This window comes from Podarcis liolepis, assembly GCF_965112155.1.
Source record: "Podarcis liolepis genome assembly, chromosome: 6".
Classification (NCBI taxonomy): Eukaryota; Metazoa; Chordata; class Lepidosauria; order Squamata; family Lacertidae; genus Podarcis; species Podarcis liolepis.
The window spans coordinates 76300622-76327344 of record NC_139559.1 but is presented as its reverse complement, the minus strand read 5'-3'; the positions used below and the strand labels follow the sequence as shown (position 1 = coordinate 76327344).

The 26723-nt window shown below is 42.6% G+C and overlaps 3 protein-coding genes across 9 annotated transcripts in view; 1 reads left to right on the top strand and 2 right to left on the bottom strand.

Moving 5' to 3' along the window:
- Nucleotides 1-17165, top strand: part of FNBP1L (formin binding protein 1 like) — a 71593-nt gene extending 54428 nt beyond the window's left edge. For 2 of the 4 annotated variants that reach the window (XM_083511143.1, XM_083511145.1), the window contains 5 exons: nt 9334-9443; nt 9701-9833; nt 10711-10805; nt 12518-12666; nt 13100-17165. In XM_083511143.1, the coding sequence (XP_083367269.1) occupies nt 9334-9443; nt 9701-9833; nt 10711-10805; nt 12518-12666; nt 13100-13278 (666 nt within the window). In that variant the 3' untranslated portion in view covers nt 13279-17165. Of the gene's footprint in view, nt 1-3787; nt 3803-9333; nt 9444-9700; nt 9834-10710; nt 10806-12517; nt 12667-13099 lie in introns of all 4 variants that reach the window. The other 2 variants (XM_083511144.1, XM_083511146.1) reach the window with 2 other exon arrangements.
- LOC310710274 (uncharacterized protein) overlaps nt 1-26723 on the bottom strand; it is a 982430-nt gene that overhangs the window by 435912 nt on the left and 519795 nt on the right. The gene's annotated exons all lie outside the window — the stretch shown is intronic.
- BCAR3 (BCAR3 adaptor protein, NSP family member) overlaps nt 20085-26723 on the bottom strand; it is an 85093-nt gene continuing 78454 nt past the window's right edge. For all 4 annotated transcript variants that reach the window (XM_083511049.1, XM_083511050.1, XM_083511052.1 and 1 more), the window contains 4 exons: nt 25377-25548; nt 23617-23728; nt 22791-23003; nt 20085-21021 (listed from right to left, as the gene is read on the bottom strand). In XM_083511049.1, the coding sequence (XP_083367175.1) occupies nt 20843-21021; nt 22791-23003; nt 23617-23728; nt 25377-25548 (676 nt within the window). In that variant the 3' untranslated portion in view covers nt 20085-20842. The remainder of the gene's footprint in view (nt 21022-22790; nt 23004-23616; nt 23729-25376; nt 25549-26723) is intronic.

Sequence of the window (26723 nt, the reverse complement as noted above, 5' to 3'; positions counted from 1 at the left end):
CCTGCCAGAATCTGCAAATAGAGATTTTGGTGTGAATGCTATTGGCTGGAAAATCTTATAGGGAAAAGCAAGTAGACCTGGAGACCATTTGTAATTTAGTTACCCTCTTGCAAAATCCCTGGAATTTAGGGTTGTGACTGAGCACATGTAGAAAACCCAAGGGTTCAATCCTTAGGGATCTCTAGCTAAGAACTTTTTTTTCTACAGCTCCAGTGGATTCGAATTAAAAGAAAGGAGATTCCAACTAAACATTAGGAAGGACCTTCTGACAATGAGAGCTGCTTGACAGTTGAATGGACTCCATCAGAAGGTGGTAGACTCTCCTTCCTTGGAAGTTTTTAAGCTGAGGTTCAGTAGCCATCTTATCACGGATGAGAGTCCTGCATTGCAGAGGATTGTTTCTATTCTCAATAGGTACCTGCTACGTCATGCTCAGTAGTCTTTAAAATTCCCATAAACAAGCCTGCTGTTTGGCGATCATTAAAATGGGATTAGATTAGTTCTTCATGCGAGCAGTCGGGCTATTGTCTTGAACCAAAGGCTGCTCTACACAAATAGAGCACCATTTTGTGAGGTCTGGAGTTCTGCTACCTTCCGGTGACTTGTAAGCAGGTATAAAAGAGGTTCCTTGATATAGAAGAGCGTAAATAGGCTCTGCACGTTAAAGCCCAGAAGATGTTAGTATCATGCAAGATGTGTACAGTGTTCCAACTATTTATCTTGGTGTAATTTACTATTCATGATATAATGGATGGAAAGCTTCTGTTCATTCCTTGCTCTCGCTATCATATGTGCCCTCCAAAAAGCCTCTCTTAGGGGATCAGGCATCAGGCTTCTACAAGGGGAAGTGGGGAGGATAATTGCTGCAATTTGGTCTTGAGTTCCTCTCACTTTTTCCTCGCCCCCCAACTCCATGCCTTGCCTACGGTATTCAAGATGGTCTTCCAAACTTCCAGTGAGACCTTACTGCAGGAGGAAGAAGAGGGCGGGATACTTTCTTTCCAGGACCTTTCTTAAGTTATCTTAGGATCCAATCCATAGTTTTGCTGGTAGGGGCTAAATTTGTCAAAGTCTTTCTCTCAATCAATCAATCAATCAATCTTTATTACGGTCAGAGACCAGACAGCAAAGCCTCCCACTTTCTAGTACATTAGTGTTTTAACAGGCTTTTAAAAAGGCTTTTAAAAGGAAAAGGAAAAATATTAGTAGAAGTCGAGAGTGAGATGGTTTATGGATAACCTGAGAAGCAAAATATTTCAACTTCTTCTGCCTGCATAAAATATTACTCTAGACGCTGGAACATCATAAACTCTTAAACTGCTCTCTGCTTCATCCATCAGGAGTCCCATCCAGTAGCAGCTGGGCATACAGAAAAGAAATGAAAACTAATGAAATCTTCATGGGCATTTAAGTCTGAATTGTTGACATTGTCCATCCAAATGTAATAATAAATACAGCTGTATGCCTTGTTTTTTATTTAATACAAAAGAGCAGAGGGAAATGTAGCAGATGTCATTTGGTAGAAATCACGACATGACACACAAAGCTAGATATGATGGATAAATATTTTTATTGTTTATTGCTTCTTTTTTTAAAGGAAAATTTCCAAATGTTTACACATGGGACCTTTTAGTGCTTCAGTTTGCTAGGGAGACAAAAAATACTGCAAGTGTTGGTTTGGATATTCACCCCAGTTGTGAGCTACTTTTGTTTGGAACTTAATAATCCCCCCCCCCTCTCTCTCTCACACACACACACACGGTCTCATAATTGACCCAAGTTGTAGCCAAATGAACAAATAGTGTGCTTGATTTCTGTTATCTTTCTACCCTTTGGGGGAGGGGGGAAAAACTAGAAATTGGGCAGATCACACGTTTCCATGCACAAAGCTACTCCTTTTCTTCCCTCATCCTCATAAGCTAATCACCAGATTCAGAAAACCAGTTTAAGTGTGCAGTCATGATGACTTTCTAAATGAGCAAGCCACATAGCAACCTATACCACAAGACTCAATTGTAATCATAGTGTGATCCATGAACTTTCCTAATCACAGTGACTTAACATTTCAAGGATAACTGCAAGGATAGAGAGCAATCCCAGCCATGTTTTCTACTGAGTCCTGGGATCCCAAGTCTAAAGATTTGTATCGGTGCATCACCTACAGCAGCATTTGCAAAACTGATACCCTCCAGATGTTTTGGGAGTGCAGTTCTCATCAGCACCAGCCACTAAGGCCATGCTGTTTGGGGCTGATTATAGTTATAGTCTGAGACATCTGGGAGGCACTAGATTGGCAAAGATTGCCCTACAATGTTTAGTGCAGTGGGTCTACAGCTCTGCCATATGGTCATATTATGTGGTACACCCTCTTAGTCACAAGCATGTAGTTGCTCCAAATTCTGAGACTGGGTTCCAATGTATATTTTGGGTGTTCCCAAAGGCTTATGCCTTGGTTGTAGCTTTCTTTCATTGAAGCACAAAAGGGTGCTGTTTGGGGGGGGGACCTCCAAATGCTGCTTGGATAGATAGAACATTTTGCCCAGAATTTTGAGCCTTGGCTTTTCATCACTCCGTATGGTCCAAAGCAGTTTTCACAATTGATTGTTTCACAGTTCCTTGTTCTAACCCCTATTTCAAGTATCCTTAAATGGAGTCCTTTATAAAACAAATCATTGGCATTTTCCGTTCTCACATCATAATACAAGGTTGCTAATTAAGAACCTTAATAGGAAGGCTTTTCTCAGTGCTTTTCAGCAAAATTGGATACTGCCAGAATAAGATAAGAAGCCATCTGTGTCTTTTTAAAAAAAGATATCGTGTCCCAGAATCAATCTGTGTATGTCTTTTTACCCTTTCCCCATTTTTATTGATGATTTAGAAATATGTTTCGTAACGCTTCAGTATATAATAGAGTATACACAGTCATATGTAGAATTATAGACTATTACTCTATAATAGCCTCCAGTAATAAATATTTTGATCTAGAATCACTTTGATTAGAAAGTGTTGAAGATTTTTCACATGGGCTTTTGGGAAATAGTCTTCCAGTTATTCAGTTGCAAAAGTGTACTTTCCTCTAACTATAAATTTGAGCCTTACCGGTAACTTGTATCTGTTTTTGAGCAAGGATGATGGAAGTCCTCTGATTGCCTAAGAGGATGGACTTCTTTGGCCACGACATTTCTTTACATCAGCCATATCCACTTTAGTGACGTTGTGTTGACCAGCCAGCTACGTGCCCAAAAAGATGAAACCTAACTGTGGAAACTAGGAAAGTGCAAAGCTGACCGGGTTTCAGAAAGTCATAAAAGCGTTGCTGTTTTGCTCCTGGAGCTTTGCTAAACAAGACTCTGTTTACAGTAAACCAGGTCATTGCCATTGTCAAACGCTTCTGCTTTGTGTAGTGTTCCTGTGTGCTTTGTTGTCGTTTCCTTCAATGTAGAAATACGTTAAAGAAATAATAGTTCAACAAGATTATACTGTATTGCACCTTTTCAAGCCATAGGCCCTCATCCCATGGCTTGAATTGTGGCTGCCTTTCCATTCTGCAGTGCCTTAGACAATAGTTAAAATGTTGGGAACTTTATGGGGTTCTATTAATTAAGGTTAAAATATCACACACAAAATCTTACTTGGCATCAAGCCCCACTGGGGATTATTCCCAAATGAATATGCAAAGGATTGGGCTGTAAAAGATGCAGATATATATATATAAATCTTCCTAAATAATGCTTGGCAGCATGAAAATAATACCCTGTTTCTTTCTGTTTTCAACTGTACCGGTCAGTGGTCTGTGAAGACGGTAAGGCCTGTGTGCTGTAAACTTCGTAACAACAGCATGAAAGTAGCTTATTGAAATCGTGTCCATCTCATAGTTGCTTTGAGTGAATTGGTATTCAGATGCGTATTCTTAATCACTCTTTGTCTCATTATCCATTTGTGCTTGGTGTGAACAAAATAGACTCCTGACATTGCACAGAGGAAAGGAATTCAACCAATAGGCAAAGATGTACTCCTGTTTTGCCTCCATAAAATGAGACTGATACCTACTCAATCCAGAGCTTCCTTTTCCTACAAGGTGCTTGTGAACGAGGCCTACAAGGGAGTCAGTCCTGTGCATGCCTGGAGCTATACTATCTGAGTCTTATATTTTAAAAACGTTTCATTTAGTCCATAACTGATAACCATGGTAGTTATCGCAATACCGTTCCTGAAAGTCTTTGTTGAAGACAGCTGAACATGACCCCCTCCCCAACTTAACACATTCTCTTACACATGCAAGGTAGATGGATTTTCATGGCCAGGTAATAACAAATGAATGTACTAGGCTGTCATCTTCTGAGTAGAACCACTGACTTAACTTAAATCCATGGATTTCAATAGCCATACTCTATTGAGGCTTAGCCAGATATCACTCACTGTTATTAGGACTTGGTCAAAACTGCTGTTGAAAACTTTTAGCCAATGATGGTGGTTTGTTTAAAATGAAGTCGCCTGGCTGTTTACAACAATCAGCGCTATTTAACAATAAATGAAAATAAAGTAATTAAATAGATTTAAATTATTCTGATTAGTGTAAAAAGTCAAACTTTTCTTCTGAGCTTAAGTTGTATCGATCACAGGAGAAACGTGCCTCAAAGCTTTCCTAGTTTCTCTGATGTGTAAGGCATTGTTCATTGATCATACTGTTACGTAACTTCTTTATCCTTATTTGTAAAATCAGCAATTTTATATAACTAAATTCTACAACTTAGTTAAGTGTTCACAGTAGGTGTGGCAGACAGAATCTGGAGAGGAGGATTCGAGATACTATTCTGTTTTCTTTGGTAAAGGAGGCATGAAACATAAATAAGATGCCTATATTTATCCCAGTACTTAATATTTACATATAGATTCATATTTTTAATTGTGTTCAGTAAAAAATAATTTCTGTGGCAGGAAGCTGTTGGCAAATTTTGCTCCTTTATTGCAGACAGTTCCATTTTATTTCAAATAAGGTTTGAAGGTAGAATTATGGCGAAAGTACAATGGAAATGAACAGTTAAGGGGTTAAGTTCCATTGATTCTCATGGAAATTAGAAATGCCTATTTTTTGCGAGATTGTTTCCATAGTTTCTCCTTTGTGTATATTGAGTGAAGCCTTTATTATGCTTAAAAATAAAAGACAATTATGCGAGAGCAAAAGTTATCTCTTATTAACTACCTTGAGCGACACAAACCTAAAATCCCTAATGCAGCTCATTGCTCTTAATTAGAATAACTTAATATAATACACCGTGCATGATAATTTTATAGTTTTGCATTTAAAATCATGATTTATGTAGGAGCTGTTTAGCACAAGTTCGACACACAGAGCAATGCTTTTAAAAGGAAGGCTTACAACTCTGCTGAAAAGGAGATTAGTATGAGATTTTGGAGGAAAATTAACTTAATAGGCCTTATTGTTTTACAGCCCTTTGAAACAGATTCTCTGAGCAGATGGCAAACCGTAAACACAAACAGACTTTTGAATTCTTGTTTAGCTTGTAATTACTGGTTGGTGCTATAGTTAACTTATTAAATGTGCTCAAGTAGGTGGATTTGTGAGCCTTTTCATTGAAACACCCTGTTTGTAGCTCAAAACTTGTTAATTATAGTCCAAACCAACTAATGTTGGATGTAGTAGGAACCTTTTGCATTGACTTTGGTGGAAGCAACTTTACAAGACTTCGGTAAATTGGAGGTAAATCGTCACATTTGCTTCTGAGCATGTCTGCATTGATATTTGGCAGATTTTAGCAAGAGAAATCTTAGTTGGCCTATTCAGTGCTTTCTTCTTCTTCTTCTAGAAAAATAGGTGCTGCTACGCACCATGAAATTGTTACAGTAAGTGCCATACTTTTTAACAACAAAAAGAGGTGCCAGTACTGTGAATCATTGAGTACCCCCTGGAAAAACAAACACGATGGGCCTATTTCTAGTGAATATCAATAATAATTCTTAGCTGTATTCTGAACCAAGTGGTAGAGGCAATAAGTTAACATCTGAGCCATCAGACTTTCATGTAGACTTCATGCTGCTTTTGATATAGCCTGTGGTTAGAGGATAGAGGGAATAAACTTAGATATAGTATGAAGATGCTGTGATGGCTACCACAAGATGCAGCGATGGGTACCAACTTAGATGGCTTTAAAAGGATTAGAGAAATCTGTGGATGGCAAACTGCCAGTGAATGGCTGAGCACTGCCTCTCATCTTGGAGATGGGATACCAATGATTAGGGGGAGCCTTCAAAGTAAGCTCCAAGTGGCAAAGCAGCTTCTCTCTCCTCCAGATTTCAGCGTGATGGAAGAGAACCTCTGGGAGGCTGGCCTGTCGCCACAGCAAGCTTGGAGAATGGAATTGTGGAGTGTTCTCAACAGGATAAAGAGTTGCGTGCAACTGGGAAACCTAATAATGTATTCTGCTGTTTCTAAATTGCAGAGCACTTTGTTGTCACCATGTTTGCCTATTTCAACGCCATTGAAAATGAGTTAAACCACAGTTTGGCAAAACGGACTTAAGAAATGGAGTATTATAAACTTGGTTCTGCTACAAGGCCTGCTTCCCTCCTTGCAGCCTCTCCCCGGTGCTGATTTCCCCTCCCTTATCATCACATTTCCCTGGCAAAGAGATTAACAATCATTACTCCTAACCAGGATTTCCCTTAAGTCAGGTGCCCATTTTAAAACTGACATTTCAGATCCCTGGGTTAAGCAGTGCTGAAAAGTTTTAACTTGGGTGCCAGTTAACTTTTTAGCCACTATTCAGGTGAAAGGGAACTTGCTCACACTGCGGAGGAAAGCCTCAGGGTGGCTTTCAGTTAGCAGGGAGCCAGCACTTCATCTGTGCAAAGGAAATGCATTTTTTAAAAAATGTATGTTGTGGCAAAAGGTTTAATGAATCCAAGCCACCTCTAGGAATGATGTCTCCTCCCAAAGAATTTTCAGAATTTGAATAGATCTATGGGATAACCACCCTGAGACATCCATCCCTGCACTTAATGTGCACAGTTCAGGGATGTTTTCAGATCTGTTTAATAAGATTGTGCTTAAACCTGCGGGTATGCAATGTAAGCCACTTAATAACATCACTGTTGCTAGTGCCTTGTTGTTGTTGTTGTTGTTGTTGTTGTTGTTGTTGTTGTTTAGTCGTTTAGTCGTGTCTGATTCTTTGTGACCCCATGGACCAGAGCACGCCAGGCACTCCTGTCTTCCACTGCCTCCCGCAGTTTGGTCAAACTCATGTTAGTAGCTTTGAGAACACTGTCCAACCATCTCGTCCTCTGTCGTCCCCTTCTCCTTGTGCCCTCCATCTTTCCCAACATCAGGGTCTTTTCCAGGGAGTCTTCTCTTCTCATGAGGTGGCCAAAGTACTGGAGCCTCAGCTTCAGGATCTGTCCTTCCAGTGAGCACTCAGGGCTGATTTCCTTAAGAATGGAGAGGTTTGATCTTCTTGCAGTCCATGGGACTCTCAAGAGTCTCCTCCAGCACCATAATTCAAAAGCATCAATTCTTCAGTGATCAGCCTTCTTTATGGTTAAGAACTTTGCTTCAGGATGAGAACAGAAATCACACAACAACAACGGGGCAGCGGGAGACCCCATTAGCTAAAGTGGTACCTCGGGTTACGTTTCAGCTTAAGAACGGACCTCCAGAACAAATTAAGTTCTTAACCCCGAGGTACCACTGTACTGGGGAAACCATAGCTTCAACTATACGGACCTTTGTTGGCAAGTTGATGTCTCTGCTTTTTAAGATGCTGTCTAGGTTTGTCATCGCTTTTCTCCCAAGAAGCAGGTGTCATTTAATTTCATGACTTCTGTCACCATCTGCAGTGATCATGGAGCCCAAGAATGTAAAATCTCTCACTGCCTCCATTTCTTCCCCTTCTATTTGCCAGGAGGTGATGAGACGGAAGAACATTATTATGCCAGCTTTTAATACCTCTTTGGATATTCACAGCCTGTTTCCTCCCCACCCATTGTTTTCCATCCCCAAGTTCCTTACGGGTTCTCTTAATGAAATTTTGCCTTCTCTCTGTGATGAGGCTGGCTTGACATTTAGAAGCCCATATAGATTGGTAGAAAATCTCCTGAACTGGGAATTTGGCAGCTCTAATAATGTTCAGATCCAATAATTTTGTGCTCTGCTAGTACTTTTGGGCACAAATAGTTTCATGTTGTCCCAGTAAGCTCCCTGTTGAGAATACCATGTTGGATATTTCTGGCATCGCTGCTCCTTATGACATTGATTACGTCACATGACTTGTTGGGAAAGGGGTTTCCATGTTCCAGAAGTTCCTCCCTTCCTATTGGAAAAATTGGTGAATAATCTGTGGGGATCGTCTTCAGTGGTGGGGAGGAGCAATGTGAGTAAGCTTTATCAGGGTTTGAGGTTCTAGGGGAGCCTGGGCCAATTTAAGTTACTTTTTACGTGGTTATCAGCCACGTTTTACATCTCCTAATGCAACTTCTTCATGATTTGGTTTTTTAAAAATTGCCCAAATTCCCTGTAATTCCCAGTTTGGTTCTGACTGCCCTTTTTATAAACAATAGAAAATCCCAAGGCGATCTATGGATCTTGGTAATGAAAATGTTGCTCTGTTAAAATCTTAATAATTTGGAAATGTGTCTGTCAAAAATCATGTCAAGACTGAGAGTCTTGCCGCACTTCAAATTCATTGTGGCTTGTGATTTTGAGGGGTAGGTGTTTTATCAGAAGCAGTAATGTTTGTTACTACAGGCTAAACATGGCTACCTTTACCATAATTTATCCTAAACCTGTCTATTCTTGCAACTGCTTGTTCCATAACGACCAGAGGTTTTCCAGCAGTGTCACCGATTGAGCCTACGCTCCCCACATTTAAGCATTTGAAATATTTTGCAGGGTTCCCTTCCCCTAAAATTAAAGATCCTTTTTTCATTCTGGTTCACTAGTATATTTCCACACACACCCCTCCCGAGTCTATAACCTCCTCTGAAATGGATTTGCTTTCCCTTCAAGATTATTTAACACATGGAAGAACTGTTTATAATCTGTAACATCTTGAAAATCTCAGATTGAGCAAAAAAAAAAGGGGGGGGGATCACAGACCATCAAGAAAACAATTCTGTCTGATGTGTCCATTCCACACCCACACCCACACCCACCCACCCACCCACACACACACCCGGAGCTATGCTTTGCAGCATTGTGGTGTTTAAAAAATCAGTTCTTCTTCATCCAGTGAGGAAATGCTGTTGGTTATGTGTGAGGTGCCAGCAGAAATGTGAATAGCTGCACTTTCTGAGGGTTGTATTTTCACTTGGTTTCAGGGCCCTGCTCAAGAAGATTTCAGCCACCTGCCTCCAGAACAAAGGCGGAAAAAACTGCAGCAGCGAATTGATGAACTTAACAGAGAACTACAAAAAGAGACAGATCAGAAGTAATTTTGCTTTTCTGTTATTGTATCTTGACCTTATCTTTGCTGCTCTTTTCCTAGGCATCAATATGTCTCTTCTGCAAACATAAATTTGTCTTTAACTTTCTCAGTGTTGCTCATAAATCCTCTCAAACCCCATAGTTTTGGGGGTGTCCTTAGTGTTAAGAAATTGTACTGCTTTCTCTTCCTCCCTCCTCAGTTTCATTGTTGCAAGGAAAACAATTTTCTAATTCGATATACTTTTTTTTTTCTTTCTACAGAGATGCGCTCATCAAAATGAAAGATGTATACGAGAAAAACCCGCAAATGGGTGATCCGAGCAGTCTTCAGCCAAAGCTGGCTGAAACTATGAGCAACATGGACCGCCTTCGAATGGAAATTCACAAGAATGAGGTTAAAATCTATTAAGACATTTCGAAAGGACGCTGGTATAAGATTTCAGATGCCTCTAGATAAGGCATCCTCCAAAAAATCCCGGAAGGGTATTCATAATATAGGGTGGAATCCTGGTTGCTTTTGCACTCCATCTATTTACAACAACTGCCACTTTAAAGCCACCTGGCTTTAATGTTTCCAATATAGTTAACAAGGAGAGATTTGTAAAAATCCTATGGCAGTCCTTGCCTGTACCTTTAGAGGTGTTCGAGCTCTGAAACAAGAAGCATGTAGCTATTCTCTACAGAACCAAATAGCCGGAAGAGCACTGGTTTGAAAATATTTTTGCAGGTTCAATTTTTCTGTATCTGTGGTAGCACAGAGCTGACAAATCGTGCACTTATGGGTATGGATTGGGAGACTTCCTGAACAGATGAGTGAGTTAAGAGAAACTAAAGAATTTTTAATATAGTACTGGCGTGTGGTACTTGTATATACCCATCAACTGCCCCCCCCAAACCAGGACATTCCATTTTTTTCTTGCAAGAGGACAGTGACCAAAATGGCTGCCACAGTCTCCGGCTGCACTTTTTTCGGGCATGGCACCGCAAAACGCACATTTTTTGGGTGCTGTGCCCCCAAAAAGCCCTTTTGGGAGGAGCCACGAAATCGTATGGGTCATGTGACTTGTGCAGGAGTGCAGCCCGGGAAGATGGTGTCCCAGTTTTTGGGCTCCTTCATATTGCTTGTGGTGAATTTGGTAACTCACAGTTCCAGAATATTGCTTTAGAATACAAATCTGTTTTGAGAACAGTTAAGATGTGTGTTTGGCCTCTTAAGCATTTATTTTGCTACTGGTGCCAAATGATCTCTCTCTGTCTGTCTCTGTCTCAAGGCCTGGCTTACTGAAGTTGAAGGTAAAGTAGCAGCAAGAGGAGACCGTAGACACAGCAGTGATATCAACCACCTCGTAACCCAAGGACGAGAGAGGTCACTATATTTATCTTTTAAACAAAGTTCATTGTCTTTGCACTGTCATTTTCTAAAACAGCAGTCACTGCATCCATCTCGAATTTGATTAAACAAAAAGTATTGCCTTTGCCCCCAGAACCTCCCCAAACCCTTTTCCACTTGGTTTTCTTTTCTTTCCTTACTTTAAGCTCACTTCCCAGTGATCTAGCCCGGGGGTGGGGAACCTGTGGCCTGCTGCATATTGTTGGACTCACATCAGTCCCAGACAGCATGACGAGTGAATAAGTCGAGTGGGTTGCCCATCTCTCATCTAGGCACTGCAGTTGTAATTGCTGCATTACACAAAAGCAATGTTTTTGTTGCTGGAGCTGAAAAGAGAAGGTGGAATTGCAGATAAATTAGGACTTTCTCTTCAAATCTTGTCTTTACCTCTCACGTAACTCTCTCTCTCTCTCTCTCTCTCTCTCTCTCTCTCTCTCTCTCTCTCTCTCTCTCTCTGTGTGTGTGTGTGTGTGTGTGTGTGTGTTCAGCACACACACAGAGAGAGAAAGAGAGAGAGAGGTAGGGTGTGTGTGTGTGTCCAGCACAATTTAGTGTTCATTTTGTACACCTTTTGAATTACGACCGTTTGAATGCTTGAAATTTGAGTGATGAGTGTTTAAATTTATAGGCTTTCCCTTGGAATGCTTTTTAAATTATTGTATCTTTTCATTGATTGCAACACTTTAAGATGAGCCGTATCCATTTTTAAAATGAATTATTTGATTAAAGAATTGCGTCCAACTTCAGATAGTTTCCTATTCCCTATTCCCTCCCCTCTCCTTAAAAGGGCTGGTGAGGTATTTATCTCTCCTTAGCTGCAGTTAAGGAACAACCGCTCTTCACCTTTTTGTAACTAGCAAGGTGAAACTGAGGCTTAATCAGTCCCTGCGATGACCCAAGGAATGCGGCCTCTGATTTAGAAAGCTGTATGAAAAAGATGGAAACCACACACGTACAGTTTGTATTTTGGGTAGCCGATGAGGAACGGAGCCCGTACCCTATCTTTTGCCTAGCAAAGCAGACTTCAAGGACTGTGAATGTTCTTGCTTCATGAGCACAGTGGTACCTCGGACTAATAACAGTCCTGTTTAAGAACGATTCAGTTTACAAACTCCGCAAAACCGGAAATAGTGTCCTGGTTTGAGAACTTTACCCCAGTCTAAGAATGGAATCCGAACGGTGGAAGGGCACCGGCAGCAGGAGGCCTCATTAGGGAAAGCACACCTTGGTTTAAGAACGATTTTGGTTTAAGAACGGACTTCCGGAACAGATTAAGTTCATAAACCGAGGTACCACTGTATTGGCATACATGCATACAGTTGTCTTCTCCACTCTCACAGTCATGCATGGTTCTGGGGAGGCAGAGGAGAAAATGATAGCAGTTGCATAATTCTCTTCCCATAGACAGAGCTTTAAAAGAGCATTTCTGTATTCTGCCTATTTTGATCCGATAAGCTCTGTTCTGAAATCAGAGCTCCTTCTTCATCTAAGGACTGTCCTTGGATCTTATCTATACTCCCTGCCTATGCCTGTATTCATCCGTAGCAATAAGTATTTATGGGTTTGCCATGCATAGTTACTGTGAGCTGAAACGGGGTCAGCAAATGTTATGATAAGCTTATGGGAAATGCTGGGGTTCTTGGTTTGCAAAGTGTGAAGGTTCCCTTGTCTCAACCATTGCATTGCAGCCCTGAAGGGAGCTACACCGATGATGCCAACCAAGAAATTCGAAGCCCACCCCAGCAGCACGGCCCCCATAACGAATTTGACGACGAGTTTGAAGATGACGATCCCTTACCAGCCATAGGACACTGCAAAGCTATGTATCCTTTCGATGGTAAGATTAGCTTAAGGGAGATATATTTACAAACACACAAAAATGTGTGTGAATCCTATATATGGCAATTACCTTTTGCCTTACCTAGATAATAATTGTCTGCATATAAACGATTCTAGCAGCTGGTTTTGGTTCTGGGAAATCATGCCATAAATCATTTTTGTTTAACGGCAGAAAAATGCGGCAGCGTGGTAACAAAACAAATATGTTAGATTAGAAAAACAGCCATTGGCGCGCGTTCAGCTTTGCAACAAGAGACCATGTTTTGTCTCCTGGCCTACAATTGGAACATATGCTCCGCTTCACAGATTTGATGTTTCCTCCCATGGGTGGAAAACGAGAGCCGAGGGAGCTTGCATTTAAACCCTGCGAGAGCTGTGGCGAAGGTTTTCTTATTGTGTGTGTGCGTGTGTGTATCCCCGTTTCCTTCTAGGTCACAATGAAGGCACTCTGGCGATGAAAGAAGGGGAGATTCTGTACATCATAGAGGAAGATAAAGGGGATGGGTGGACTAGAGCCCGGAGGCAGAATGGAGAAGAAGGATACGTGCCAACATCCTACATCGATGTAACTCTAGAGAAGAACAGTAAAGGTGCAGTAACCTATATCTAACCTCCAGCCCGTCAGCTTAACAATGAACATTCCTTAAAGAATCCTGAAGCACACAGATGGATGGAAAGTGTTAAGAGCATTCGGGAAGCCTTTCAATCTGTTGTTCACCATGTGAGCTCGTCCGGGGATGAAGCTGGAAGAACGTCTGCGTTTCAATGAGTCTCTTGACACAGCTTTGGCCAGTGCCATGTCCATAAGTCTTCTTTCTCTGCCTCTGTCTGCTTCAGGGCTTCTAAGCGTTATCCTACAATCAATGGTTCATCTGTTATGATTTTGATAGTTTTCTTTATTTTTATTTTTTGGGGAGGAAAACTTTTTACTGGCTTAAATGTTTTTTTTTTAAAATTGATCAGTTACTATTATTTCCATCGCATCAGTGTGTACAGTCCGTTAGCCAACCCCTGCCCCCTTCCCAAATCCGCCCCACCCCCCAAAAAAATTTCCCCAATACCCAGCTAATAACTATAAGCCCAGTGCAGTGAAAATGGCCCTGCTGCAGATAAAGTGGGCAAGCGGATCTGCTTTTGCTTTTCTGAATGCAAACCTTTCCTCCTTGTTCCCTTGCCCTGTTCTGCATTGTGCATGGAAAACGGCTGGCAATCCAGTGCAATGAGGGGCAGTTCAGAAAACAAATAAACCGTTTCTGCTGCGAGTGTACAAGCCGTTGCTTAGGTGTAAGAGGTTCCTGCTAACGTTTACAAACATGCCTGTCGCGTACGCATTATTGCAGTTTTTTCTTTGCAACATCAATGAGCAGCACTTTCCCATCTTACAAAGGATGAATGTGGAAGGTAGCTGGGGAATTGCATAGCTAGTAACTGGGGACTCCGCAGGCGTGCAGCATTCTGATGTGCCCTGCTTTACTTCGTTCCTACCTGTTAAGTAAGGACTTTGAATGCAACGTGGGTCGCTGAAATGACTTCCTTCTGCTTGGGATTCCTGACGAGGCTATTCTGTCCGTAAAAGGCAACTTCCTCTTCTCTTGCACCGACACTCTTGGGGGGGAAAACTCTCCTGGGAAATATCTATTCCAGGAGTCCAGGCAACGCTGCATCTCAATTTCATGTGCACGAATTCGGTGTGGACCACCCCATTCAGTCCACCAGAAGGAGCATATCTCATACGTGAAGAAAGGCGGATGCTGGCGAGCTCCCCTTTGCTCAAATGAAAATCCCTGTGTGCACATTGAAGCGCCCGAGCCTGGAATAGATCGCTAGACTCTGATGATTGTCGCTGATGCACCTATATAAGTAGAGTTTTCTAAGTGCTACTAGATAACCTGTACATTTTCACTTGGTCTGGGGAGTTATTCTGGTAGCAAAGTTGCACTAATTTGCTACTGGATGAACTGCTGTCTGGAAGCTAGGAATGCTTGAAAAGACTTGGTGCCATTACCTGTGCATTGGATTTATTTTCTAACCATTTAGAGGGGTTATTTTATTTTTTACTTTATTCTATGAGCACACTTCTCTCTCTGAAGGCCTCTGGTAATTCTGTTCTTCTCTTTTTTCCTCTTGGACTGCAGGTTCCTGAAGCGGGTTTCTGAGAAAATGGGCGAGATGTTGAAGGAGGTTACATGCAGCTGCTTTTTTTTATTTTAGGGGGGTGGGTGAGGGAAGGAAGGGGGTAGGGAGTTAGGCCCAGCAAGATAGGCAAAAGCCAGTTGCATGAAGGCATGCAGGCAAACATGACCCACTAACCATGTTAGCATCCCTCTGTGTATTCAAAATCGTTACAGTAAAGCCACAGCTCCATTTCAGCAGAACCAAACCACCTGAAAACGCATTCCTTTTGTGGTTCTGAAAAAGCCCTACTTTTGCTGTCTTCCCGTTGCATTGCCTATTGGCTGTTTCGGCTGCCTCATTTTCCATGCCCATTTTGAGCTGGCATTGAATTGAAGCCATGTCATCCTTCACAGTCTCTGCCTGTGCCACCTCCATTCTCGCCCTAACCTCCTCCTGCATGTCTAGATACGTATCAGGACTGCCTGCCTAATGTTTTGTATTTCCATAGCTCTTCCTCCTCTTCTGCGTTCGTAGCAAAACGCCACTTTACTGTAGTTCTGTTATCTCCAGCACTAAAGTTTGTTTTCCTTTTCATTTCAGTTTCCACTTAATGCTGCTATTGTTACCTTTTTCTTTTTCTTCTCATTATGACCATCATCATTACATTCCAGTTCTTCTTTTTTTGTGTTGCGACTGATGTGCAAAAAAACCTAACATTCATTTTGATTTGGGGGAAAGGAACGTGTCCCAGCAGCCCATCCTCAGCACCTCAATAACCTGTGAGCACTGAAAAGCCTGAGATTTAACAGCACAGATTTTTTTTCCACCACAAGACAAAAACGACTGTTTTCAGAAGTGCTTGCCATTCAGATGCTGCCTTAAAACTCTCGAGTGCCTAAAATCTGTTGATTGCCAACGCTTACCACTTCAGTATCCCACAAAGGGCTCTGAGCCTCTGCTCCGAATGACCTCCTGCATCTTTCTACAGTACTACAGCTGCTGGTAGCCTTGGCAGATGCTTTCTGGGCCTCTGCCACAACATGATACATGGTGCATTGTAAACTTTATGCATTGGAAGCAAAACACATGTATCGTTTTCATTTTATGTCTAATGAATGTTTTTAATAGGATTTTTATGGAGCCTTTTTTTTCTTTCCTTGATTGTCTCTTATTTCTTGAGTTGGCGGGGCAGGGTTGGGTTGGGGAAAGACTCCAGTTTCTAATTAACTGCAGTGCTAGTCTGTTTCCAAGTGACGCTTCATTGTAAGGACCATTTGAAAAAATTGGAGTGATACTTTGTAATGATCTATGTGCACTTTTACTTGTAAACATTTGAGATTTGAGAAATGTTTATACATGTAAATATAGTTGTCTGCAGCACACACCCCATATTGCCCACGTTGTTTTGTCTGCCATTTGTGAGTTCTGTTAATGAAATCATCCCTACATCTAAAATAAATAGGGGAATCTTAGAATATGGGGAGTTGGGAGGGAGGGAGGGAGGAACCATTTAAGTTAAAAGCTTCATTGATCCAGCTTTTTTTGCTGTTTGTGGTAATGTTAAAAACAAACCAACCAGTTTTCTAGGGGTGGGGTGGGGGGTGAAGCAATATCTGGACACAGCAGCGCTGGATTCCTTTAGAACTTTTTCAGTGTTATTAGGAATTGTACTACCAGTAAAACTAAATCTGTGTGACTATTGTGGTCTCTTCTTTTTATTATTAAGTGTGCCACTATTACGCAAATGACATAGTGTATTTGCAGGGGCGGCGGGGGGGAATTAAACACTAAAGGTTAGATTTTTTCAGCTATCGTAAACAGGGTTATTTATATGATGTGACCTCTTTACTCATTACTGACAAAACTACATTGTATTAGTCATCCAGCTTCTGGGTTTTTAAAAGACCAACCTAGTGGGTTGTTGTTTTTTTAAAAAAAGAATATTATTATTTCAAAGTTAAATATAATGAGAAAATGTTCTCCATATAACTTGCAGCCAAGAGCCCTGTAGATTTTGCCTAATGAACTCATGGGCTTCTACTAAATAACTCAATAGCAAAGGACTAATAACCGTTCTTTCATGCTACTGTTTTTCTAGGAACAGGATTTGTTTCCTCAGGAGATATTCTTTCTGTGGTATAAGGCACAGTGAATTTATGAGGGTTATTACATTTAAAGGGAGGGGGGAAATATTTGTACTTGCACAGTTAGCTAAAATCATGCTGAAATTTTGAACATGATGAATTGTCTTGAGTCTTACAACTTTCCAGTAATTTTTAATCTTTTGTGCACGTGTTGATTTTTAAATGTTTAAATGCTTTGTTAAAAAATAGTGGTTCTCTTGAAAATATTTTCATGGAATTAAAAGCAACCTTTTCATGGCCTGGACAATTTCCTTGTCTTCTGTTGCAGGCGAAGGAATAGGTGGCTTTCGGTGCCTCCCCTTTTTAATGTTAACATGCTCTTTCTTGGAATAAGGCAAGAGCATTCATTTGGTTAGAAGGACAAAGCCTCCCGTTTTCCTGTTAGCGGGCCCAGTTCAGACAAGCAGATTTAATCCCTGGTGCCAAAACTAAGCCCCCAAATTAGCTGAACAATTCCTTTACATGATCGGTTAACTTGCATTCTATAACCCTTAACTTAGTTCCACTTGAATTTCTTCACATGCTTTAGGAAGGAGTTAGAGGATGGAGCAAGCTGAGGGGCAAAGAACCTCTAGTAACATCAGAGCCTTTCAGCATGCCTGGGTAAGTGACCATATAACAAATAAGCAGCATTGTTTGATCTGGTATGCAGAGGTGGGTGGAGTACAGAATTCAGCCGGGGGGGGGGGGGAGTGGCTGGTGGTTGGAGAATTCAGGAGGATGGAATAGCTTGAGACATTGTCATTGTAGCTTCTGTGCAGTTCTACAAATGCAGAAAAGAGCTTTGGAGCTTTGCAAAGTTTTTGGAGCAAGTGTCTACCCAGCCCCCTCTCCCTTAATCAGTGCCGTCTGTATGTGTGCCAAGGAGTAGCAGCCAGCATGCTTGCAGATCAGTTACATTCTCCATTTGAGCCCTGTTTTCCTTGGTAGACCTTTGGGCAGCTGCCTCCTTCGTCTTCTGCTGGCTTCAAAATCCAGAGCGGGCCTTTTGTGTGCTCATTCCTTAGCGTTCTAATGCCAAAGAAGTGGAAACTGTGTCAGAATTTTGTGACTCTTGACTGGGAAGCTGCAGATTAAGACATGCGTTACGATGATTGCAGGGCATGAGCTTGAAAGCGATGAGGAATATACTAGAGTGTGAAAGCTATCCAAAAAACCCCTTGGCATTATTTTGCTTTACTTCTTTCTTTTTTAAGTGTCACATTTCCCAGCTCCGCTAGTTTGATAAAAAGCTGTGGGCAGCAGGCCATGGTGGAATCAAGTGCCTTTTTTTGTTAAGTCTGGTTGTTTGGTCTGTCTTGGGATTCCTGTCATGGTCACCACCATGCCTTCCAGCATACAGGCAGAAAGATAGATGGGTGCTTTTTCTTGGAGCCATTGTTGAACAAACTGGTTGCAGGGAGAGAATGTTTTTGCCTGTATAGTTCCCTGATACTTTATGAGGAGGGAACATATAGGTACTTTAAACAAACAAGAGTGTGGCTGGTGCTTTATGAAGTATCACAATCCAAAGTAGTCACCTTCCCTCCCAAGCCTTTGTCTACTCTTTCTCCATATACAGTGGTGCCTCGCAAGACGAAAAGAATCTGTTCTGTGATTCTCTTCATCTAGCGGTTTTTTCGTCTTGCGAAGCAAGCCCATTGACGGATTAGTGCTATTAGCGGCTTTTAGCGGCTTATCTGCTGATCGGATCAGCTAATAAGCGGCTTAGAAAAAGGGGGGGAGGGGAAAAAACCAGCAGGAACTCGCAGGACATTGTCGTCTTGCGAAGCAAGCCCATAGGAAATTCGTTTTGCGAAGCACCTCCAAAACGGAAAACTCTTTTGTCTAGTGAGTTTTCCGTCTTGCGGGGCACCACTGTACTCTGCAGACGGCTTGATTCAGGCATCAGGGGATCCGAGAAATGTTACGTGATATAAGTAATGAAATACATTTGTGGTAATAATTGTGGACAGGGGGCAGTGAGGGCTCTCAAGGCAGGAGAGCAGAACATAAAAGCAGTTTTAGCCAAGGAAGGGGGCCAGAATTACAATGTTGTATGACGTGGTGAACTTACAGGTGCCGCTGGATGCATCCTTTATTTTGTAATTAGTTTTGAAGGATTTTGTGTTACAAAACAGACAGGGGTACATTTTATCATTACAACTTCATTTACATTTAGTGATACTTTTGTTGCAGACATCTTGTGGCTGGGAGAAAAAAAAGAGTGTGGGGGGAGAGAAGGTACTGTTCTTTTGTTGTGTTGCCTAGTGTAGGGGTTTGTGTCAGCATCATGTGGGTAGGTCCTTTGTTTACGTATTAATTTTTCATTGATATTGTGAGAGATTAGGGGAGTCCTGAGCTTGCTTGGTTGCAGTGTTGCTAGTGTATATGTGGGGGGTCAGGTTAGCCATATTGATTTGTATGATTTGGGGGGGGGGGTAGGTCATTGTCAGGGACGCAGGTGGCGCTGTGGGTAAAAGCCTCAGCGCCTAGGGCTTGCCGATCGAAAGGTCGGCGGTTCGAATCCCTGCGGCGGGGTGCGCTCCCGTCGTTCGGTCCCAGCGCCTGCCAACCTAGCAGTTCGAAAGCACCTCCGGGTGCAAGTAGATAAATAGGGACCGCTTTCTAGCGGGAAGGTAAACGGCGTTTCCGTGTGCGGCTCTGGCTCGCCAGAGCAGCGATGTCACGCTGGCCACGTGACCCGGAAGTGTCTTCGGACAGCGCTGGCCCACGGCCTCTTGAGTGAGATGGGCGCACAACCCTGGAGTCTGGCAAGACTGGCCCGTACGGGCAGGGGTACCTTTACCTTTACCTTTTAGGTCATTGTCCTGTCTGTGTGATTAAGGGGGACCATACTGGGGTGAAGGCATCCTCCTTTGCTTGTCCCTGTGCTAGTTTTAAGTTTGTTGCTCAACTTTTCTAATAGGGCAGTTTGCCATACATTTTGGTACCAGTGGTCTGTGTTCATTCCTGATAGGTCCTTGCAGTGTCTAGTTATGTTTCTGGCTGCTGAGAGCAATGCCATCATCCTTTATCACTACCCTTGCTGCTTGGGGCTGATGGAAGTTGGAGAGAGAAGAAAGTTCAGGAGCAAAGATGAGCAGGTCAGTTCTGGACAGCTTGGGCCCCTCAGTTTATCCACTCCCATTTCACTGAGGCAAAAACCCCAAAACACTTCCACCATGAGATGCTTTAATTCACAAGCGCATGTACAAGTTTCCCTATCCATTTTAAGGGATATCATACAACTGATACCTTCTGATGCAAAGCCATTCCTGTAACTTCTAGTCTTACTTACATTATAGTTTATTAATAACATTATTTGATGCAAGACTAAAAATACTCTAATAAAACCACTGTGTCAGCAATACTTTACGTAACAGGACAGTGTATTTGTTGAGCGAGAGATAATTAAAGATATCCATAATAAATAATGATTCCTTTGTAAATCAGTAGTCAAATCTTATTAGGCAACTAAAAAAAATAAAATGCACATGGTGCAATTTACAAATCCCGAAGGTGCTGCAAATGAAACTGCATACAGCAAAAGTATGCAAAAACGATTGGCAGTGGCAACAAGTACTCTCACACCCCCTTCAGCAATTCTTCACCGATTATGACCCAGAAAGCGCTACCCTTTTTCTCAATGGGCCGTGCCTGTGAATTCACATTGTGATCCCTGTTTTGGCTGGAATCACTACTGCCAGTAAGGAGAAACAGTTTTTAAGAATGTGCCAAACAAAAAGTCTGTCAGGGAATGCAAATATTCCTGGAAAATACTTTTCAGGAAGTACTCCCCCCCCCCCAAGGCACCCTCTTCTTACTCTGAGGGGATAGGGAAAGGCAAACATTTGATCCAGGCCTGTTTTACAGTGTGTTTTCTTTAAGTTAAGTAACTGAACCAACTATATAGTTGAGTGTCCATTGAGCATTTCACTGCTCAATCTGCTTTGCTAAAGGGGGTTCTAATTTTCGGGAGAGTGCAGTTAAGATCTGGTTGAATTTCTCATATCTTTCACTTTGGTTAACTTGTGCTCCTTTGCTGCCCCAGAGCAATCTCATCTGAAATTCTGTTTTGAAGATCTCATTCATCTCGTCATCTGGCTGAAAACCTGATGGAAATGGAAATGGAAAACAAATTACTGTAAAATAGCCTTCTCACCATGAAGGCATCCAAGATAAGCACCTTTTACTGCAACAGACTGAAAAGGCCAGCTCAGAAGTCTGGCAATGCTTCTTCTATGCAGGAGCATCTGTAGAAGCAAACTTCGTGATCTGGTGATAAACCATGTTGTTTACCCTACTTTCCTACCACAGCGCTGCAAGGTGTCAGAGTGACATCGCTGAGGTGGTTTCGCCCCAGTGAGGAAGCAGCTTCGCAACCCAATCCTTCTCCTGCTTCTCCACTGGCTTGCACAGGGCTCCGTTAACGGCTTAGGTAAGGGAAGCAGCAACCACACACCTTTCAGCAGAGCAGTTTCATGGAGCTGCCACCTTGTGCAAGCTGGTGGCTCCGTAAAACTGCTTGGCTAAGGCAAGGACAGCCACGCTCCTCAGCAGAGCAGTTTAAAGAAGTGGAAGAACAAGCAGTATTGGCGCCTCACCGAAGCAGCTTGTTCTTTCCTCTTTACTGGTATGAGGGCAGTTTCACTCAGTGGTATATCGCGGGTGAACCTGGACTCAGGAGGTATATAGCACCTGAGTGAAGCTGCTGTTGCAGTCTGCCCATAAGGCAAAGGAGCTGCCACTGCTACGCCACTGGGTCAGATTACAGTGGTACCCCGCAAGACGAACGCCTCGGAAGACGAAAAACTCGCTAGACGGAGTTTTTCGTTTTCTTAGCCGCTTCACAAGACGCATTTCCCTATGGGCTTGCTTCGCAAAACGAAGCTTGCCCCGCAAGCTCCGGGGATAGCGGGGAAGCGCAGCGCGTCTTCCCTGCTGTCCCCGGACCTCTTTTGAAGCAAGGGGGCGGTGGGGAGAAGATCGCTTCTCCCCGTTGCCAGCCCCTCTCTCCCCGGACCCCTTTTGAACCAAGGGGCGGCAACAGGGAGAAGCGATTCTCCCCGCTGCCCCTTCCCTTGCTTTAAAACAGGTCCGGGGACAGAGGGGAAGGCGCGGCGCTTCCCCTCTGTCCCCGGACGGTCTCCATAGGAACGCATTGATTGATTTTCAATGCATTCCTATGGGAAACCGTGCTTCGCAAGACGAAAAACTCGCAAGAAGAAAAAACTTGCGGAACGAATTAATTTCGTCTTGCGAGGCACCACTGTATCATTCTTCCACATGACTGCATCCCTAGGGGATGCTCTTCATATAAAAAACTAGCCACTTTGAGGAGGGTACCCAAAGTGGAGGGCTGCCTCCCATCCCCCCAAACTGGATAAACAAGGAAACTAGTTCTGGATCTGCCAATCTCATCCCATAAAGCTTTTGTCATCTTAAAAACCTTTTCATCCAACCATACTTTAAACCTGGTAATGAGAAATGTTTCTCATAGATGTATCGCCTACAACAAAGCCTAAACATCAGCTTCTTAGGCCCAATTGGAAGCTGTTGTGCTTCAAATATAACTAGTCATGGCAAGTACCTAAAGAGGGCAGGTACTTTGTTCCTCAGTTGAATCAACTTGCAAGACTTAGCTGGTTCCAGCTTACAACACTGTATAGACATGGGCAACAAGCACAGCGTACACCAAAGCTGCTACTTGATGCAGACTGCAAATACCAGGAGGTGCATTTGATGCACATCCATCCTGCAACATCACTCTGCAAGGGAAGCTCTAAGAAACAAGACCTGCTTTCAACAACCCTGGATGTGATTCCATCCCCCCTCATTTCTGTGGAATTAAACAGTGTGCAGCAGTACATTCCCCTCCTACCTGCTAACATCCTTTCCGCATTTGCGCTGTACAGGTCAGCATTCTGCGCTATCAAGCGAGCAGTCGCCAAGTGTTTCAGCATTATTTCGCAGCTTTGGTCCGTGTTCTCCCACACGTCCATTCCATCAAACACAACAGCCTGGCGCTCCAGAAGCATAACAAGAGGCATCAGCAGGGGTACAGTGACCACATTCTGTGGAACGCAGGTTGCCTCTGAAAAGGAGGTAACAAACAAACATTTACATTTTGCCCCCTTGCTAGCTAGAGGAACCAGCCTATCTCAAGTCATACACAAGCAGGATTTCATTAATTTGCTGGCTATGCAGTTCTGTAATATGACCACCAATTCGCCCCAAGCAAAATGCTGGCTGATGTAGATACAACCCCTTTCGTTGGTTCCTCCTTCTCTCCCTAACCATGACTTGTGCTCTTTGTTTGGCAAGTGGATAAAAAAAGTTGACCTGGCCATAGGTTTCTTCTTGTTGCATCACCAGAGAAGCAAATTAGATGTTCAGTGGAAATTATTCACTGTTCCTGAAAATCTAATTCATGCATTGCAGATGGATTATTTTGTTCAAAGCATTTCAGTGACAGGGAACGATAGAATACCCCTCCTTCCTGAGTTATTTTCCCCACACAACAGGAATGAACCATGAGTAAGGCAGGATGTGGTTACATCTAATGCATTTTGTCCGTTACCATCACTTTTAGGACTTGGGCTTCCTCTCGCACTCTCCATTAATGCAATAACAGATGTGGCCTATGGACTTGATTAGACTCCACTGATGATGACAGTGATAAATGTGATGCAGCTGCCCTAACTTACCTCTTCCTTCATGCAAGGCTTTGCTGAACGGCTTTAGCTGCTTCTCATATATAATGGCTGTTTGTGTGTAGCAGTGTCTCAGAGCGGTCCACGTTTGCTCTAACCTTGTGACCTGTAGAGGAAGAATAGCTAAACTGTCAAGCAGTCCCTGAACAACAAAAATTGAACATGGTGCAACTTAAAAGAAGGGAGAAGGGGTATTTCATACAAATCAGCAACATTTTGCTGCTGTTCCATCAAGTGTGCAGTTTGCATCCTCAGAGAGCAGAGGCTGCCGGTGGGAAACTGCCATAACATGCTGTATAAAGCAGCAGATTAGAACATTTGCTTGTTAGCTGAAGCCGTCCCAGCCACCAGCCCTGCTAGGTGTTTAAAAACTGCTCATCCCAGCAAAGGGCTGCAGCAAATCTGCTTCCTTTAAAGGACTCCCTTTTAGCAGTAAGCTTGGTTGGGCCCTCCAACCTGTTTGGAGTCCCAAATTTTGGTCTCCAGCTATTTTTGGACTACAACTCCCATCATTCCTAGCTAGGGCTAGTGGTCAGGGATGATGGGAATTGTAGTCCAAAAACAGCTGGAGAGCCAAGTTTGGAAAACCCTGTAAAAACAGTTCTTCCCAGATATCTGATCCCAACAAAGGGGTGTAGCAAATCTACCACACTTTGGAATGACTTGTTTTTTAGCAGTAGGCTTGGGCTCTCCCAAGTCAGCAGTTCAACTCAACAAACCCTCCAGCCTGCCATTTTACTTGTGGATGTGCGTTACCCATAAGATCTAATGAGCTTGGCTACACTAAAGCTAATTCCTGTATAAATGATGAATTTGCAAATCTGGAAGCGGATCGCTGATCACCCAGCATATTTCTTAGTGCCTGTTAGGAATCCTTGTGCATCTTGAACTACAATTGTAAATGCTACTACTCTGTGGTGCTGGAATAAGCACTGGATGTGCAAGGATGTGAATGACGTCTACTCAACACTGGCTCAATCTCTAGCACTAGGGTTTACTCACCATATTTTAGTAAAAATACAAACAAATATGAGCGGTAAGGAGGACAGCCACAAATACAGAAATGCCGCAGGTCTGCAAACACTGGCCAACCCCACTCGATGATCAGGGAAGATGGGACTAAATCTGGAGAACCATTCCTGACAGTAAGGTGGTGTGTGTTTTTTTACCAGCCCTGTGGATCATTTTTACCTACCAGTGAGAGTAGCATTGAAATCAGTTTGGATTCTTTGCTGCTCTTCACTCGCAGCCTTCACTCTTTGCCTACAGTTAATTCCTTATACTACAGAAGGCTTCTTAATTATAGTTGAGGAAATCCTGGCTTACATGCTATTTATTAAGGTTAGCAAGCCAATTATGAACGTTGGTTAATGAGTGAACTTAAACCACAGTTAGTAGACGATAGTTAAGTTGCTGCGATGGGTTCAAACATAATGCTAAGCTGTGATTTAATAAACAATGGCTTAGTTTTATGTGTGAACCCCTCACATGGGTGCAATCTTACAGTCTGCAAAGTGTCCCAGGAGTCACAGGATATCTACCCATCCAATATCAGAGAGGGAGAGCCAATGTTGGAGACACCTCTGGTCAAGCCAGGGTGTTGGGAGGAGGAGAGTCGGGTATTCCAGAACAGGAAATGAACAGAAGAATGCAAGAACCTTATCCAATGCCTTGCTCAGCACAAAAGGCAGTTCCTCTTCCCCCACACCTTAAGACTGCATGTTAAATAGTTTAATGTGGGGAATTCGTTTTACCTGAGGCATTTCCAGAGCTTTCATTATAGCTGAAAATGCATACAGATCCCCCATGGAGTCTTTGAGTTCCACAGCGACCTGGATGATCCTGTTTAACGTTGCAACGCGTTCTTCCAAGTTTCCTGTGCAGCCGAGAATATCAACCGCTATCCCTATTGCCATGGTGTTGTGTCTAAAGGGGGAAAGAAATCAGAAACAGTCTTAAGATATCAGGAGAGCCATGAGATTTCAAGCTGCCCGGGGAACTGAATCCAAGCACGAATATGACCTTAAAGTACTGTGGTGACGTCATGCAGCATGCATTTATTTATAATAAAGCAGGAGATCTGAGGAAAACAAGTGCTCTCTGTTCTTAGAGATTGCACAGCTCACTCGCAAGCAGGCACTTCCTTCCTGGAGGAACATTTCTGAAAGTGTGTCTGTGGATATAGGATGAATTTTTAAAATTATTGTTTTTATAGCTTTAAAAATGCTTTTCTTCTTACTGGTCCCCAAAATAAATTGTCCAATTAATCATTTAGCCGATCAAAATATTTAAGTCAATTAAGTGAATAAAAATTGCAAGTATTGTTATAATACATTTCTATCAATCTGCCACAGTGTGACAAATCTCTATGTAAGAGGAAAATATTCGTTTAGAAGGATCACACAAGAATAATCAACCTGCCAGCTTTCATTGGCTTAATTAATGGTTTATTATCAATGTGGAGATGGCTCCCTCTTAGCTCATTTCTTTGTGCATGCAGCAAACCATGATCCCTGGGCTTAGATTTACATCCAAAATCGGAATTGTCATCTGTTCCGCTCAATCAAAGCAAGATTGGCTTTACTCTATGGTTTGTTTGAAGCATGCCAATCCAGGAATCATGGTTTGTTAACTCTTGCTTGCACTAGGAAAGGAGTGCAGTGGGAGCCCTTTCCATGTTTACAATAAGCCATTATCTATGGTTAACCATGATGTGGAACATGGCCATTGTTTCAGTATGAAAACTAGCCAATCATCAACCTAATTGGCAGCTTTTCAAAATCTTTGGGGCTATTTAAGCAAGCTCCAGCAGTGAGTTTGAGAACATTCAGAGTGAATTCTCTCAACGCCTAACGATCTCGTCAGCTACCCACCCTTTCAAGGAAGAAGAAAGGGAAAGGAGAGACAGTAATGCCTGTGACCAGGCATGACGGGCCAACAAAAGAATGCCAGCCCAGTTGGAAGGGCCTGGGAGGAAAGAACTTGCCAGCCCCCATGCTGGCAGCAGAGGTGCCAAGACTGGCAAAGCAATTTGAAGATGTCTGTGACAAAAGCACAGGAGTGGGTCATCTTTTGCTTGGCAAGAGGAGCAGGAGGAGCTA